General features: G+C 28.5%; 1 protein-coding gene across 11 annotated transcripts in view; it reads right to left on the reverse strand.

Moving 5' to 3' along the window:
* The window catches only part of LOC122629901, an 85,861-nt gene that overhangs the window by 54,973 nt on the left and 13,158 nt on the right, over window positions 1–17,730 (reverse strand). The window contains exon 1 of one of the 11 annotated variants that reach the window (XM_043813782.1): window positions 4,529–4,569. The exons of the other annotated variants lie outside the window; for them this stretch is intronic. Within the exon in view, the coding sequence (XP_043669717.1) occupies window positions 4,529–4,555 (27 nt within the window). The 5' untranslated portion in view covers window positions 4,556–4,569. Of the gene's footprint in view, window positions 1–4,528; window positions 4,570–17,730 lie in introns of those variants that run through there. 11 annotated transcript variants of the gene reach the window in all.

The following is a 17,730-nucleotide window of genomic DNA, read 5'->3' on the forward strand; positions in this document are numbered from 1 at the left end:
AACTGAAGCTGATGTTAGTACTAGAGATGGAATACCTGTGACAAAAAATTCAATTATCTCGAATTACCGTTGACATACTATCATTGAGATATCAACTACAGCTGTATACGTTTGACTCCGATTTTCTAAACAGATCGAACGTAATATTACCTATATCTTTGATTATTTACTAAAAACAAAAATGATGGTGATATCAATGGGGAAAAAAAAGAAGAAAGAGTACAGTAACTTAAGATTTCATAGTATTTTGAGATCCTATTGCTTGTATCATTCCTCCTACACCTTCCTCCTCATTCCTTTTATTCCATCTCTAGATTTCCTTTTATTCTCCAGAGAATACGAAACAGTTAAGATAACGTCAAACTTGGTCTACCTCCCTACGACGATTTCACCTAAATGGAAATCATCTTATATAGTAGTTTGAAGAAACTACGAATATTGCGATTCTATCCCTATCGTATATACAAGGTTAACCGATACATATATATACATACATACATACATATATACTTAAATGCATCGATGCATAAAACAAAAGACACGTTTTAGCTTCAGTTATGTGGGTTGTTGCACGTGAAATCGATCGAATAGCTACTATTTGAAAGAACATATCTGATTTTTCATAAAATCCAATAATATTGTGATATCTCTTTAAAAATCCATTAAATACGATTAATTAATCTTAATCATTGTCGAATAATTAATTGTCGAATATTACTTCTTTCATTTATCATTTCTTTTTATATTTTTTATAAAACTTTTTTAAGATTTCGAATATTATGTCTAGGTCACATTCCTATCTCAACTCGTTTTCGAGGGTGACGTGGGATTATGTACTTTCTTCTTTTGGATTTTTTCTATTCAAAAAGAAATGCATTGTCCGCTTTGTTTTCAAGCTTGAATATCCTGAAGCATTGGCTTAATTTATGAGAAGAACGGTTAGCATGAAGCTAAAGAAAGAATTCTTTCATTTAGAAATGTAAGTAGGCTGCTCGAGCGTATTTCAAGCGTTGTTCGTTTCATTGAAATTTTTAAAATAGTCTAGTTAAATTAAAATGATAAAGAAAGGAAGAAAGTAAGAAAGAAGGAAAAATAATTACAAGGTGAGATCAAATAGTTCCGAATAAAGAATTCTATATTCGACAGATAAATTGAAGTTTTTAATAGATAGAAATTTTTTTATCAGAAATCAAAAGGGAAGCTGTTTTTTTTTTTTTGTTTTTTTTTTGATAGAGATACATTAATATAGAAATTTATTGTAAATCTTTGCAAACTTTCTAAATTAGTCGATAGAATTGAAAAACGAGAATTATTAAAAAAAAAAAAAAGGAATTCTCTTCTACGATTTCTAATAAGAAGTTTGACTACTCTTCGAAACACTCGAAAGAATCTTATGAAACTTAATCGAGGTTAATAAAGCCATCCTCCGTCAGAATTTAAGCTAAAAACTTTTAGCATTGCTGGAGAATAATCGAGCAGAAAATTTGAAGAACATCATTAGTTGTTAACGAATTATTCTGTCAAACGATCGTTGACCTTCTTTTCCTTTTTTTTTTCTTTTTCCTTTCTTCCTACTTCAACTTCCCTACTACATCATACTGCATAATGTCAAATGATTCCAAACTAATATATGTCGTTAGTTAACTTTTCTACACTGATTTTTTCAAACTGTTCTTAGCTTTCATCTATCACGAAAAGTTTTTTCACAACTGAATAAAGTTGACTTCATAGCTTACTATACTTATTTTAAAGTGAAAGTTACAAACCAAGACAAATCATGAACGTCATATAAAGTTTGCCTATTACTGCGTTAAGAGGTTAAAGCTGTGAACGAAAGACAAGATAAAAGGTATATCATTTGCAATTCTTATGGTGTGAAGAGAATCAAAAAACGACCCTAATGACTATAACTTTGCCTTAGTTAAACTTTTATTTTGTGTAAAAACTTGTTTGACATGATTGATAAAAATGGAAGTCGTTTTTAGAGTTAACGTAAAGGATCGTCTTGAGAATATTTATTTTTAGAAGATCGTGTGAAAAAAGAAAAAATTTTTCAAATGCAGATCCATGTTATCATAGTTATGGATAAAAAACAGATTTTTTTTCGATGGATAAATGAACGAAACTCGTACAAGCATAAAAACCTCTTCCATTTCATCGTAGTTGTGCGTGATAGGCATATTAAGTGTCGTTTCCATAGTAACGACAATTTTATTACGATAGTCGTCGAGTCGATCGTTCTCCTATGAGATATGTATGTATGTCACATAAATCTATATATATATATATATTATCAGACGTATATTTATATATACTATCGTCTAAGTAATAAGATATTCTTCTATTTATAATATTTGTTACATAAGATTCTTTCTTTCATTTCCATTTTTATTATAATTACTTATCTTCTATATTTATTTGTATTTTCTTTTATATTAAAAGCTCATTAATGCATTGCTTGTTAAACTAATTTTACTTTGCTTAATATCTTTTCTTTTTTCTATTTCACATTAAATACATATATCAATAAATAGTATCGTAATCAGATAAAACATATCATTAGATCGTTAATATTTTTTAAACAATATTTATAAATTGGAAATACATTTACAAAATAGAAATATAGTTTTAGGAACCATTTGAAGTAAACTAAAATATTTGTTTGTTCTATTTGCAGATGTTTCAAATAGTGTTAAAAAATTTGTTTGAGTAAGAAAAAAGTGTGAAAGAGAGAAAGAGAGATAAAAAGAATGAAAAAGCCATTTCAAGTTTGGAATTGCATATCTATATTCGAAAGTAATCGTGAGAGAATAGTGAAGTATGGAAGAAGGGAAAGCCGGCTTTGCCTGAACTATAATACTCTAGGTATACGACTGTACGTAGTGGAAACGTGGTAAAAGCTGACTCATCTTTTACATGAGTCAGCTCCAATGCAGCCCAAGTAGTCTAGCTATGTCACGTGTCAGCCTGGTAATATTTCGGATACGCAAGGGCAAAATGAAACGTCCAGTTCTCGTGTATTCGAATATGGAAATAATTTCACGAGGTGTTTTAATTTCTCCTTCTTTCAAGATACGATATATGTTTATTTGAAATTCGAAATTTTGTCTAAATATCTCGACGTGTGGATGTTAACGTAAAGATGATAGGATATTGCCAATAAAAATATTAAGTATTCCTTGATATTATGATAAATGATAAAATGAAAATCTATTTTAATTCTTCCTTCTCTAGAGATGCGATATATGTATATTTGAAGTTTGAAATTTTGTCTAAATATGTCGACATGTTGACATTAACGAAGATAATTAAAATATTAAATATTTCTCGGTATTATAATGAATGATAAGATGAAAATCTGTCTTAATTTCTTCTTCTTTCGAAATGTATATTCGCAATTCAAAATATGGTCTGAATATTTTGATATGTGATATTAACAGAGGTAATAGGATACAACCAATTAAAATATTAAATATGTGGAGATATTATAATAAATCATAAGATGAAAATCTATTTTAATTTCTTCTTCTCTCGAGATAAAACATACGTATATTTAAAATTCTGAGTATGTCGACGTGTAGACGTTAACAAAGTTGATAAGATAAAACCAATAAAAATTTTAGGTATGTGTAAATATTGTAATAAATGATAAGATAAAAATCTATCTTAATTTCTTCTTCTCTCGAGATACAATATAATATATATATATATTTGAAATTCTAAATGTATCGACATATGAATTTTAATAAAGATGACAAGGTACGATCAATGAAAATATTATGTATAAATATTATAATAAACGATAAGATGAAAATCTACTTGAAATAAATGAAGTTAACGACCACTAAAGGATCCCAATAAAATTTAGATACATAGAAAAGTCATTTTCGTAAGAACATCTCTTTTGTTAATATGATAACGAGGTTACGTCTCATCTTAGTATCCTAATTAAATGGATGTCAGCTTAGGAGCCATCTTGACGAAGAACGATAAGCACGACTGTGCGTCCCTCTTCGCGTCGAAATTAATTAATGTTTATCCTGTTCTCTAGTTTGTGTTCTGCTATTTAGTAGTTCGTCTACTCAATGACGCATTAGAGAATTTGAAGGAACTTACTTGATATCATTAACTTGAAACTGTCATTAGTTTGGTTATTCAAATAATTTATGGTTAATACGTGCTCCACTAGAAATTTGTGTATATAACTAAAATATGTGATATAAAAAGATTTCCTACTTTCAATTTTTAAAAGTGATCTATGATTAACAGTGTAAAGCAAAATTTTTGATTTCTCTGGTATGTGACAAAAAAATAAACATCGATTTATCAAAGCTAATCGTTCGACATAGATATATACAGCATACATATATATATACACACACACATATATACATCTACACACATGTGTATGTATATATATGCAACGCTTTTTTGACACGTTTGCAGTGCGTGCAAAATTTACAGCATTGGTGACTATCGTGCTTATATATTATATTCTTATGATATATTTCAACGAAGAAATACTTACACGTGCGAAACATTTGAAGAACAGCATGTCAAAGGATGTTCCTGAAATTTGTTTTACATTTAAGTCAATCCATTTATCGTGAATATTTTCAAACTTGTTCAATTAATTCGTGATAAGTAGAAATAACGTGACAATAAAAATTAATTTCTTCTTACTATATAAGCAATTTTTAGATAGATTTTAATAAATGCTTTCATTTTTATCAATATGATTCGCATCTATACATATATATATATATATATATATATATGTATGTATGTATATATGTATATATATGTTGAAACTTTTATCAAGAAAACCAATAAAAATGTTTTTCATTTTGTCGATAATTAGAATCTTGAAAAAAGGAACAGTAAAAGAAAAAGAAAAACACATTAATAACATTTTTCGTTTCTACTCAAGATCTAAATAAAATCGTATATAAAATTCTTTACAAATATATACCATACAAATTTAACTAGGAGAGAGAACGTTCGTTCGTCGATTGGTACTTTAACCTTTCGCGATAAGATTTAATTATAACGAAGCGGTTCGAAAGGTAATAGAAAACGAAATCGTTTGAAGATAAATTCTGTGTTCCTTTAAAAAAAAAAAAAAAAAAAAAAAAAGAGAGAGGAAAAAAGGAAAAAAAGAAAAAGAAAGGAGGAAAGAAAAAAAAGAAAATAAAATGTTAACGAATAAAAAAAGAATTAATAAAGATCTGTAGAAGATAGAACAACGTTTGTAATCGTCGAAAGTTTAAAAAAAAAGAAAAAAAAAGAAAAAGAAACAAAAAAAAACATTTTCCATTTCAAGTTTTTTCGGAGAAAATATACAAATAGCAATAACGAAGAAGAAAAACAAAACGTTTATTATTCCCACTTCTTTGAATGTATTACTCTACTTATCGTACAACTTTTAATCAAACAAATGTTTTCCTTCTTGAGTAAGAAAGTTTCCTTCTCATAAATTACTGTCCAGCTCGTCTAATAATCCGGTTGGCAAGATATATGTAGGTATATCGGCCCATCCAATGGGCAACGTCCTAATTTGCGGTAGCTCGTTTACACTAGGCCATTGTCTAGTTGTATCTACCTATACGTGTATTTACACATGTATTTATGTATGTATGTATGTACGTACCTATGTATGTATGTATATCTTTATGTATATGTAACTGCATAACTCTTACTTCTAGAGAAGGCTTGACGATGACATTAAGGATCTTTCTAATCCCCCTTGCACGAACCATGAACGTTTGAAATGACGCTCGTAACGTAACTGTAAACATTGGCTTCCTAGCAAGAAACACTTCCTACTAAGAAATAGACGTATTCATAATGAAATTGTTTGTAAATACAAACTTCTATCTTATCTATCCAAATAAAATGATCATACACAAGTCATTTCAAGAAAAATCATGATAAGTAATTATCACAACGATTGCATTCTTAACATTCTTTCAACAAATTAATTTTCTCATAGTATAAAAGTTTTCTTTGGAATAGGCTTAAGATGGAAACTACAATGATAAGATTATAAACAAGGATTGGTTTGAAAGTTATCCGAACTTTTTTTCTTATAGTAGTAATGGTGTTAAGTTGATGTAGAATCTGGTATAAGAGGTTAGCAAGTATAAAAGGGTTCCTAGCCAAGCATCTATGAATGTAGATACACACTCTACTACTTTACGGTCAGAGTAAGCATAGTCCATACAGGTAGTTCACACAGTAATGAGATAGAAACCACTTAACCCATGTGCACGCGTGCCCAAGGACCTGCTTGGCTTCGTACCAATGTGTAGCTACTACGGTTTAGATGCTAAACTTTGCCCACTTCTCTTCATCCCTATCGAGTCTGAGGATAAATATGTAGATATCTTATCTCGTGTTAAAAAGAAACCTATGTACGTTATCGGTTCTATCGATCGTCTAAGAATAAAGAAAATAACAAAAATTATTGCTTATATTGCTAAGCAGAATTATATATATATATATAATATTAAATATATATAATTAAATATAACATTACATTTATATATATATATATTATTAATGTTTACTATAGTCAGTTTTAATTTGATTATCTTTATAAATTTTTTGCATCCAAAAATAATATGATAACCCAAAAATGAATGTACCTGCATACGTATCCATTAATAAAAATCTTTGGAGGAAACTAGGTCGCACATTATTCGATGAATTTATTTCCCTCAGCAAGGGGTGTACTTTAATCGCCATAAATACATAAATTACAGCGTTCCAGGAATTCGAGATGTCATCCGAACTTGACGTACTTTTAATGACATGCGCATGTACTTACTTCTTCAGACAAGCTATCGTTCGAACTTGCAATTATTCGATGGATCTTTCTCTATGTAATATGAAAAATTGATATTTCTTTTTGTTTTCTTTTTTTGCTTTTTCCTCCCATCTTATTATTATTCAGATATAATTTAAATTCTTTCTCTTTCGCACAAATTTGTCTCGACGATACACGCGATAACTTCTTTTTTTGTTTCTTCTTTTACTTCTTCCTTTTTCTTTCGATAACGTCGAAATAATTCGACTCCCACGTAACTCGAGTTTCCTGTTAGTAATCTGCATATGAGAGTTCGCAAAAGTTTAATGAAACTATGGTATATCTAGAAAAAATGTCGAGCACAGAAAATCGATTTCAAAGAGATAATCTTTTTTCGTGCCTCTTTCATTAAAAGTTTGCGTTAAATTTTGTATATTATATATATAAAATATATATATATACATATATATTATTAAATGTATCAAAGAATATTAATGTTAATGATAGACGTACAGTAATAATTGTAGAATTAAAAAAAAAGAATTTTTCTTTTTGTTATTAATTAACAATACTAATGTAGACGTACAAACACTAATTGTAGAATTATAAAAAAAAAGAGAAAATATTCTTTTTGTTACGTATTAAAAATAGTAATATTAATGATAAAAATACAATAATAATCATATAAAAAAAGACAATTTTTTTTTGTTATCTGAGAATATTAAACGTAATGATGAATCTACAACGATAGTAGTGGAATTATAAAAAAAAAGAAAAAATGTTTTTACTGCCAATTGTTCTTTTAACCCTATTTCATATTCATATCTCGCATTTTAATATATAGTCGTAATTCATAATGCTTGAATAAACATCTTAATTGCAGAACTATTCTAGTTCGATTTTTAACGAGTAAGAATAAATTTACTGGGATCGTTATTAAACTGGTCAAGTGTTCGATTGAAACGATGGCGATGCAAAGACATACACTGACTGAGTTCAGTTAGAGCAATTTCACAAACTATTATTCCCCTTCTCTCGAATCAGAAACTACAATTGTACTAAAGTTAATACTAGTTTCAAACACGGTTTCGCATCAAAAGATTTCAATAAATTACAGTTTGGTCATCGTAAACGTTCGATTGTAATTACTACATGATACCAAGTTATGTTACAACGTTGAAATTAGATCGATTTTTTGGAATTAATATCCTTAAGAATTTGTTCTTTAGATTAATGTCCTTGAGAATGATGTAAGCATTGTTCATTCAATACGAAATTAAACCTACGTGATAGAAATCAAATAAAAGTGTTTAATGTCTTCAATATTCTATCTCTTTCAACGTATACGCACACCATATACACACACATAATATACCTACTTATCTTATTTGTTTTATCGAAAATTTCAAAAAAATAAAATTAAAGTCACGAAAATCGTTCGATCAATTTTCTAATTTGTTTGAAAAATCATACCAATTTATGAGACTTCGTGTAATGACTATAAATTTGTTGATTAGTCGTTTGAATTTCGGGAAATATAGTAGTAATTGCTAATACAGATGTCGAGTAGTATCTACCATTAATTAATTAGTGTTCCGTTAAAAACAATTATCAGATATCTACGCATTACAATTCATTAATTCAGATAATTCACACCCCATTCTGAGGATACTTTTAATACTATTAAAAGCTTCAGGTACAACAGTATAGTATTTTGCTTGCATAACTCTCTCGTATTAGAGAGAAAAAGAGAAAGAAAGAGAAAAAAGAGAGAGAGAGAGAAATAATGTATTTTCGAGAAATATGACGAATCAATATATAGATACTTTGCTTTATCCTTTGTTACAATTTTCTTATTTAAGTATCTATAAATTAACTCTCTTTTTTGTATGTGTCTATAAAGAAGCAAACGATATAATTTATACTTATTAAACATTAATGTTCAAATATAAATCGAAACGAACTTTCTGAGAACAAAGAAAATGGATAAGACTTAAATAATATAAAATTGCGTCATAACATTTCTCCAACTTCGAAGATAAATTTTCTTTTCTTTTTCTTTTTTTCATTACGCAAAAAGAAAGAGATCCCCTATTCCTAACGAAGCAACGTACCCACGCTTGCAAATATAGATTTCGTTTGCTTTAGGCATCCCTTATTTGCTGACGTCAATACCATCTATAATTATAACGCGTTACGAGGAATAGAATATATTTGTCCGCATGGATACATCGTACTAAACAAAAGTGGTTTTCCTTGACATATGTAACCTAGCAATGATGCTAACGAATAGATATTATAAAGTGAAATACCGTTTCGATTTTGAAATACGAATTGATAATCTCGAATTGATAATAATAACGTTTAATATTGATATGAAAGAAATTATTTTATAGATATGTATACCTAAAAGATCAATGAGTTATATTGCTGATATTTAATTGTTGGAAAAGATTGAATTAATCAGTGATTTATAATTAAAAAATAATTATATTGTAATAATATAGAGTGGGCTAGAAGTTTCTACGTGGTTTTCAAAATTAATAATTATATTAATAAATATGTTTTTATTTATTATAAATATATAAAAAATAATTATATTGTAATAATATAGAGTGGGCTAGAAGTTTCCACGTGGTTTTCAAAATTAATTACTCCCTTTTTCAGACATTTTAAGTTAATTTTTATTTCGAACTGTAAAACTATAAACCTAACTACAAAACTAAAAAAACCTTGGAAAAGGAATAATTCGTTTGGGAATTTGGCTTATCTGGGAACATTTTGTTCATTCTGTATATATATAAAAAAAATTGTAATTATTTAAAAAATTACATAAGTAAAAAAGATATAATTATTTCAAAAATTATATAAGTAAAAAATATTGAGAGAGATAGAGAGAATAAAGTGTTATATATTTCTTTATTCGTATATAAAATATCTATTAAACGTGTATGCATGTGACAGAGCAACGTGAATCGAATTAATACATTTTACGCTTAATTATCTGATCCTATGATTCAGATAATATTAGCATGATCGTGACGATAGTTTGGTGTAATTCACAAGTAAATTAATTTATTAAGAGCAAGAGTAAATTTATCTAGGTAATTTAATAACACGCATTCATTTAAATGAATTTCACCATATTTGCCAAATTTCATTTCTACTAGCTGTCATCGCATATATCCGAGTACTTTCGTTGCCTATATATTTATATATGAATTACGATCTTATCTATCGATATCAATATTTATAGAAAGTATCTCGAGAAGTAGTTCGATAGTGCTAAAGTGCAGCTGTTGAAATATCCAATATGATAAGTGATAAGAAATATTTCATATTTTTTCCTATTTCCTTTTTTATTTTATTTTATCTCTTACTTTATTTTTATTCAAATTTATTTTTTGAAGATTTATTTAATAAATAAAAATTGTATATATATATATATATATATATATATATATATGTATATATATATGATTTTTACTGTATTTGCTTTCTTTTTCTTTTTTTTCATTTCTCTTCTTGAAATTTACTACTAGAAGCATTGTACAGAAAAGATCAATGGAGTAATACAAGTATACATAAAGTACTATTGCTGGATGAAAACATCAAATAGCGTCTTTTGTACGTGACCTCTTTTTTTTCTCTCTCTCTCTTTCTCTCTCGGACGGCATCTTTTCCCTAGGAGAATCACATGAGCTTCGTAGAGACAGCAAGTTGCGTTTATTAACTGAGGCAGTCCTAATATTTCTTCGGCGAAATTAAATTTCAACTGTATGATAAAGAATAACAAAGAATACGTATTGTCATCTTCCTTGATAAAGAGAAGACTTTATGAAGGCACGAATCTTGTTACCTACATTTATTATCTCAAATATATTTGTTAAATTCGGCACGTACACCGATCGATCTTAACATAAAAAGAAAAAAGAAAAATCTAGGAAAAGAGACTCAAATAAAATAAAATAAAATAAAAATTAGAGAAAGCTGATTGAAATAACAAATATCTTGATTATTAAAAGAAAGAACAAAAAAGAAAAAGAAAAACATTTGGTTTTTTTATTTGATTACAAGTAGCATCAAAAATTTATATATCACGGAAATAAAATTTCGTGAGAGAGGCGGAAGAGAAGAGAGATTGGTGGTACAATGTGTTTCGTTTTCCGGTTTGCATAATACATTTATACCATTAAATTTTTCTTATCGAGGCTCTTAACTCGGATAGATGCTTTGAAATTATAAAGGAGTAAGTTCTCGCTGAATTCTTCTTTGGAAAGGGCTTTTAACTGGCGAGAGAAACGTCAGTCACATCAACCTAGTAGCTTTGCGAAAATTTCTTCTCCCTTAGCCATCTACTTTAGCCTACTACTTTAGCTTCTACTTCTACTCTAACGTAACCGTACACAAAAGATGTGCTCACTTCTCAATTGTCTTTATGAATATTCCGGAGAGGATTAAGGAAACGGAAAGAGAAAAAAAAAGAAAGAAAGAAAGAAGAAAAAAAGAATGAAAAAAAGAACTATTTCTACGGTCAAAGCATATACGCTAAGATCTAGGGAATGGAAATTGAGAGAGAAAGAAATAGAGAAAAGGAGAGAGTGAGAGAGACAGAGAGATACTTTATACGTCGACGATTTAAATTCTCAAACTCTTAGACCGATTTAAATGGATTTCTCTGGTCTAGCGAGTTCGATCGATCGACGTACTTTTAAAAACTCGAGAAAGGAAAGATTCTAAAAAAATAAAATAAAGAAAAAAGAAAGGAAAAAAAAAAGAAGATCCACGTTGAAAAGTGTGAATATAGAAAAACGCGTATAGAAACACTCTTCTCTTGGCTTTAAAAAGAAAAACTTTCGTTGCTGCTCCTGAATACAATTATCTACGATGTCCTCTACTTCGATTTTTCGTCTTAAATAATCTCGAAATCTTATGGAAATCTTAACGTCAGAAGTGTGAAATAGATGTTCATACTGTTAAATTAACAATGGAGCTAAGCACGTTCCATGCTCGAAGCTGAAAAGTAGGTGAGATGGAATTCCTCCTAGTCGTAAATTATTACGGATTTCAGTACAATCCTCCATCCCTATACAGTCTTCGAGTCGAATAAGAGAGAAGAAACGACGCCATTGTAGCATGAATTATATAACTCTATAGAAGTATCAGACTGATCTTTATTTCCAAGATCCTAAATCATATCTATTATTTATCCAAACAAAATTCTTATTCGATTCTTTACAAATAATTAGATGACAATATCCATTAATTAATTATAAAATTATAGGTTGTATATTTTGTAAGTCGATTTTATTATATCCTATATATATATATTTTTTTTTATTATATCATATATATATATATATATATATACACTTACACTCAAATAACTTTACAATATCGAATCTTTATAAGAACGTTATTCATTGTCGATATATTTTAAAAGTCATAAGAAACGATAAAAGTAAAAGTTAATTTACCGGTATAATAATATTTCCGGACCATTAAAAAAGATATATGAAGTATATGTAACTTCCATTGTCACACCCGTTTTAAGAAAATATACCACATGAACAAACAAATCGTTCGATTATCAACCAATAGATTGAAACTATTTTCTAAGCTTTTTAAATCGAACAGGAGACAATTAACCTATTTCGATCCTCGATTAATTCACAGCTCGAGATCTTTCTCTCTTTCTTTCTCTCTTTATCTCTTTTTCTGTCTATCTCTCTATCTCTCTCTCTCTCTCTCTCTCTCTCTCTCTCTCTCTCTCTCTCTCTCTCTCTCTCTCTCTCTCTCTCTCTCTTTCTTTTTCTCTTTTTCTCTTATTCTTTTTTTCTCTTTTTATCTTTCTATCTCTTCTCTCTCTCTCTCTCTCTCTCTCTCTCTCTTTCTTAATATAAAAATCTTTAATATAATTAAATAAGATGAATGAATTTAGAAAATTTTAAACTTTTAATTAGGTCGATTTAAATACTTTACACATATAACATAGATACCTATATTTTCGCGTAAATATAGATACCTATATTTTTAATATACAATGAGGGATAAAAGTATTCGTACGTTAAATATGTGAAAAGAAATAGATCAATATCTTTTACATTATTTAATTAGATTGACATACATATGCTTGAATGTTACATATTAACATTAGTAGTACGTAATAAAAATAAAGAAAAGTTAATTATAATATTTTGTAACTTAGAAGACTTGAGTATTTGCTATCCGCCATATATCTTTTTTGCAACCGTCTTACTTAAAAATATTAGATTTAAATTCGTCTGAGAATATAACAATATGTCAAAAGTCGTCGTCTATACATTTTTTTGCAAATTCCAGTTCCTTTTTCTTTTTTTTTTTATTTAATTGATGAATGGTTTTTTTTGCGACTTTACTTTTATATTCTATTTAATGTAATATTGTCCGGATTGTTTTCGAACGTGTACTTCTTTGTACATATGTTGCTGGATGTCTGATGCAATTTTGTCTACTTCTTTTTTGTTTTTTATAATCCTTACAAGCTTGCATTCTTCTCTTGAAGTTAATTTTTGAGGCTTATCACTTCTTTATGTATTATGCAATATTTCTTCTTTTTTAAATGTATTTATTATACTTTGAATTGTTGAACGACTTCTTTTTAGTATTTCAAATATTTTTACATAAAGTTTATCTTTCTTGAATATATTTATGATAATTTTCGAACTTCTAATGTTTGTTTCTTTGTACTTTCCTCCTATATTTCAAATTATTAACAATAATATACTATCGCATCAAATGTTCTCAAGAAAACTGCTTGAAATCTTCTGGTGTAGCATTTATTTTTATTCAAAAAATCAAGCTGGATTATATTTCTTATATTTATCAATAATAATAATAATACTGTACAAATATTTATGTCCCGATGAAATCTCATCATTCGACGAAGGTTAAACTCTTGTATGTTACAAACTACTACAACTAGCTTTTGTTTATTTATATTACATATTACTAATGTTAGTGTATAACATACAAGCATTTGTATGTCTATCTAATTAATAATGTAAAAAATACAGATCTTTTTCTTTTCACATACTTATTGTACAAATACTTTTATCCCTTACTATAGCTATATATATATATATATATATATATATATATATATATAAAATCTAACTCTATATATATATACACAATTATATATATATGTATATAATTATGTATATATTTTTTTTCTATGTACACTAAGATAATATGCAAATAATAGAGGCATTTTATAGTATTCATTGTCGACCGTTAAGAGTTACGAGTTTCTATCTGCTATGGTCTAAGCACACGGTAACAAGCAAATCCAACGAGCTTATATTCAGCGATTTATATTCCCAGCCATCGTTTTCGCAGTAGGATACACCAAGATTTTTCAGACCAAACGAACTTAATTTTACAGCTGCCTCGGAAGGAAACATTACGTCGGTGTTAGTAGTTTTAAATTAATTCGTTTCTGTCATAATCTCTTCATCTTTTTAACAACTTTTATATACTCTTTTCTTTGTCTCATTTTCTTTTCACTCTTACTATATTTATTCCGTGTTTAATCGTTCCTCGTTTATCGAAAATTTATACGATAGTTATCAATATTGACAACAATCAATAACTTTATTTTATCAATAATTCGTTTTATATATTCGTCGATTTTTTTTTATTATCTCCGCTCTTACTATCGTCATTCGCGTTTTAACGTTTATCGTACGAAAATTTATATGACAGTTATCAGCATAGACAATAATCAATAACTTCATTTTATCAACAGTACACTTTTATTTATTAAGAACTTCTTTTTTATTTTGTTTAAAAAAATGAAAGAGATCGGGGGATTTTTTATTATAAAAAGAAAACGCGAGACTGACACGAATTTCTTTTTCTTTTTTTTATTTATTTTGTTTTTATTTTTTATTTATTTATTTTTGCTTTCTTCTTCTCTTTTCATCGCCCACAGGATCGTGACAAAAGCAAAGATTCGTCCCCTTCGATTTTCTTTCTTCTCTTTTTTTTTCTCTTTTTTTTTTTTCTTTTCAAGTCCCCGTGTATCCCTATTGGTGTCATACCAGTGAGATAGATACACGGGGGGAGAAGAGTGTAGGAAAGTAAAGTGAGAAAAGAGAACAACGGAGAGACAAAGCAAGAGAGCGTGGGGAGATAATTGAAAGAGCAAGGTCATCAGACTTGGAGCGCACCACTGATAATTAGGTCAATATGCATCGACGAAACCTTTAATCGTGCGAATTATAAAGAAAAAGTATAAAGTTTTAGTGTTAAACTTTAATCATTCAAGCACGATTTACGCTGAACACAAACATAAAAGAAAAGTAGAGAAAAATTTGCAAATTTGTTTAATCGTCGATACGATAACAATTATTTATGTATCATCGATCTAACCAAAAGCTATTAATCCTAATCAATTAGATTCAAGTACGTTTATCACTGTTTTCAATAGACAAGTAGACCACAACAAATTTCAATATGATATCTGCTATTGTAGATGAAATCTGATGTTACTGTTGCAACGTCCATTGCAGAATTCACGAGAGTATATTAAATTACGAGAAATTCAATAAAGATCGTCTGTGAAATACGATATTACGCACACGTGCGCACCCACACAGACATTGCTGTTTGACAATTTTATTCAAAAATTTTAATGACTGATTGCGAGACGAACTTTTTAAATATAAATATTTCTAAAGCGATGCGAATTATTTAGGATATTGTAAAAAAAAAAAAAAACTCATATGCATTCAGATATCATATACACACTCTCCCACACATTCACAAGTATGCGTGTGTGTATGTGGGTGTATAAGTTTAGAAGAGCATATCGAAAGAAAAGTCGAATTCTTCTCAGATCTTTTATTCTTTGGTTTCGTATAAAATCTTAAACCTCAACCATGCGTAAATAGCTGGTAGATACATAATACGTATGTACATGTGATACGTACGTTGTACATACATACGTGCGTACATACGTATATAGAATACTTATATGATAACATATAACAGTTTGCTGAAAATCACTGATCTGCAATGAAGCAGATAACGTTGCCGTTCGCTATATCTGCAAATCCTTACCTACAAGAAATTCCATTATAGAAAAGAACGGAAAAACTTATCGTTTAAAGGATATCCACTAAATTTTTTTCAAACGATTGGATAATAATTACATAACGTTATATTAAAAAATATATATATATTTTTTTTTATATACGTTTGGTATGAACAAAACTTTGTGAATAGCTCGATGCATTCGAATAAAAAATATTTCATTATACATATATAAAATGATATAGGAAAGTTCAATTTAAGAAAAAGAAAAAAATTAAATTTTAATATATAATTTTAATATAATAATCGAAATTCGATGATAAATATTTCGTATCGATAATGTGTATCCATTAATTCATTAATATCTTTATCAACAATTACATCGATAATAGCATAGTCAACAACTTATCTTCCGATAAATTTCCTGTAATATTTATTTAATTTTAAATACACACGTACAAACTAGAATTATATTTGTAACTATTAAGTTTACTTTCATTGAATGCTATCAACGATGCATTTCGCATTCGAGAAAATGCATTTACGTTATGCTATAATAGAACCATTACTAGATAGCTTTTATCGATAATTTCGAAGTATAGGTATGCCTGTTCGTTTATAATCACATCGATTAAACGATAAAAAGGATCCTTTTTTCTTTCTTTTTTTTTTTTATTATAAAATCTCTTATTTCTCTTACATTTTATAAAATGTTTAATATAGTAGTTGGGGCTTGCCAAACGAAAATTCTAATAATTCATTTTCAAAAAAGCTAATAACCCGTAACATGAGTTTAAACGGTTACCTAATGGAATTCTTCATTCGAAGGTAGCATTACTTCAAGGAGAACATAGCAATTATCCTTCTTCAAGCAAAAATCAATTTTCTTTCATCTCACAAATTCAATTACTTTCTCTTCGAAAGTCTTTAACTTGTTACTTATCAAGAATTTTATTATTTAATAGGCTCGCAAAGTTACATTATCCATCTATTATATTATATTTTATTTTATATATCTATATCTACAATATTATATTCTAATATATCATTTTACGAACGTGAACGTTATTGTTAGTTTGATAGTAACAAGGATCTATCGTACATTATAAATTCAAGATAATGATCAACAATGATATGCCTCGACGGTTTCTTGGCATTCAAAGAAATAAAGATTTGGCTAGAAAACGGAATAGATAAAAAGAGAGATTCTCTGATAAGAGAATCAATAAAATGAAGATAGAAAATTACGAGAGTAAATGATCTAAAATTTGATGCTTTAGAGAATATAGAAGAGAGTCGAAAGGAACAAAGAACAAAAAATAAAAAAAAAAAAGAAAAGAAAAGAAAAGAAAAGGAAAAAAAAAGGAAGAAGGAGAAGTTGAAGAAGAAGAGAACAAGGAGGAGGAGGAGGAGAAGGAGGAAAAAGAGGAGGAGGAGGAGAAGGAGGAGGAGATACAAGAAGAAGAAGAAAAGAAGAAAAAAAAGAAGAGAAAGGGTGGAAAACTAAGATTAGAAGTGTCGAGGAAGGAGCTCCGTGTCATGAAATCGACAGCTACGATAAGAAAGAAATAAAGAGGGAGAGAGTAAGAGATAGTGCGCTATAGTCAGGAGAGAAATACGATTGGTGGGGATATTGATCTTCTCTGGGAGTTGCCGTGTGCAGCGTCGCGGTGATCCGCTCCAACGACTTCGCGATTCTTCTTTCGAGATGGTTACGTTACTACGCTCGTTGTTTTCCCTTTACATCTCTTTTTCTCTCCATCTTTATCTCTATCTCTATCTTTCTTTTTCTCCTTCTCTCTATCACTATCTCTATCTTTCTTTTTCTCCTTCTCTCTATCTCT

The sequence above is a fragment of the Vespula pensylvanica genome, chromosome 6, assembly GCF_014466175.1.
Source record: "Vespula pensylvanica isolate Volc-1 chromosome 6, ASM1446617v1, whole genome shotgun sequence".
NCBI lineage: Eukaryota > Metazoa > Arthropoda > Insecta > Hymenoptera > Vespidae > Vespula > Vespula pensylvanica.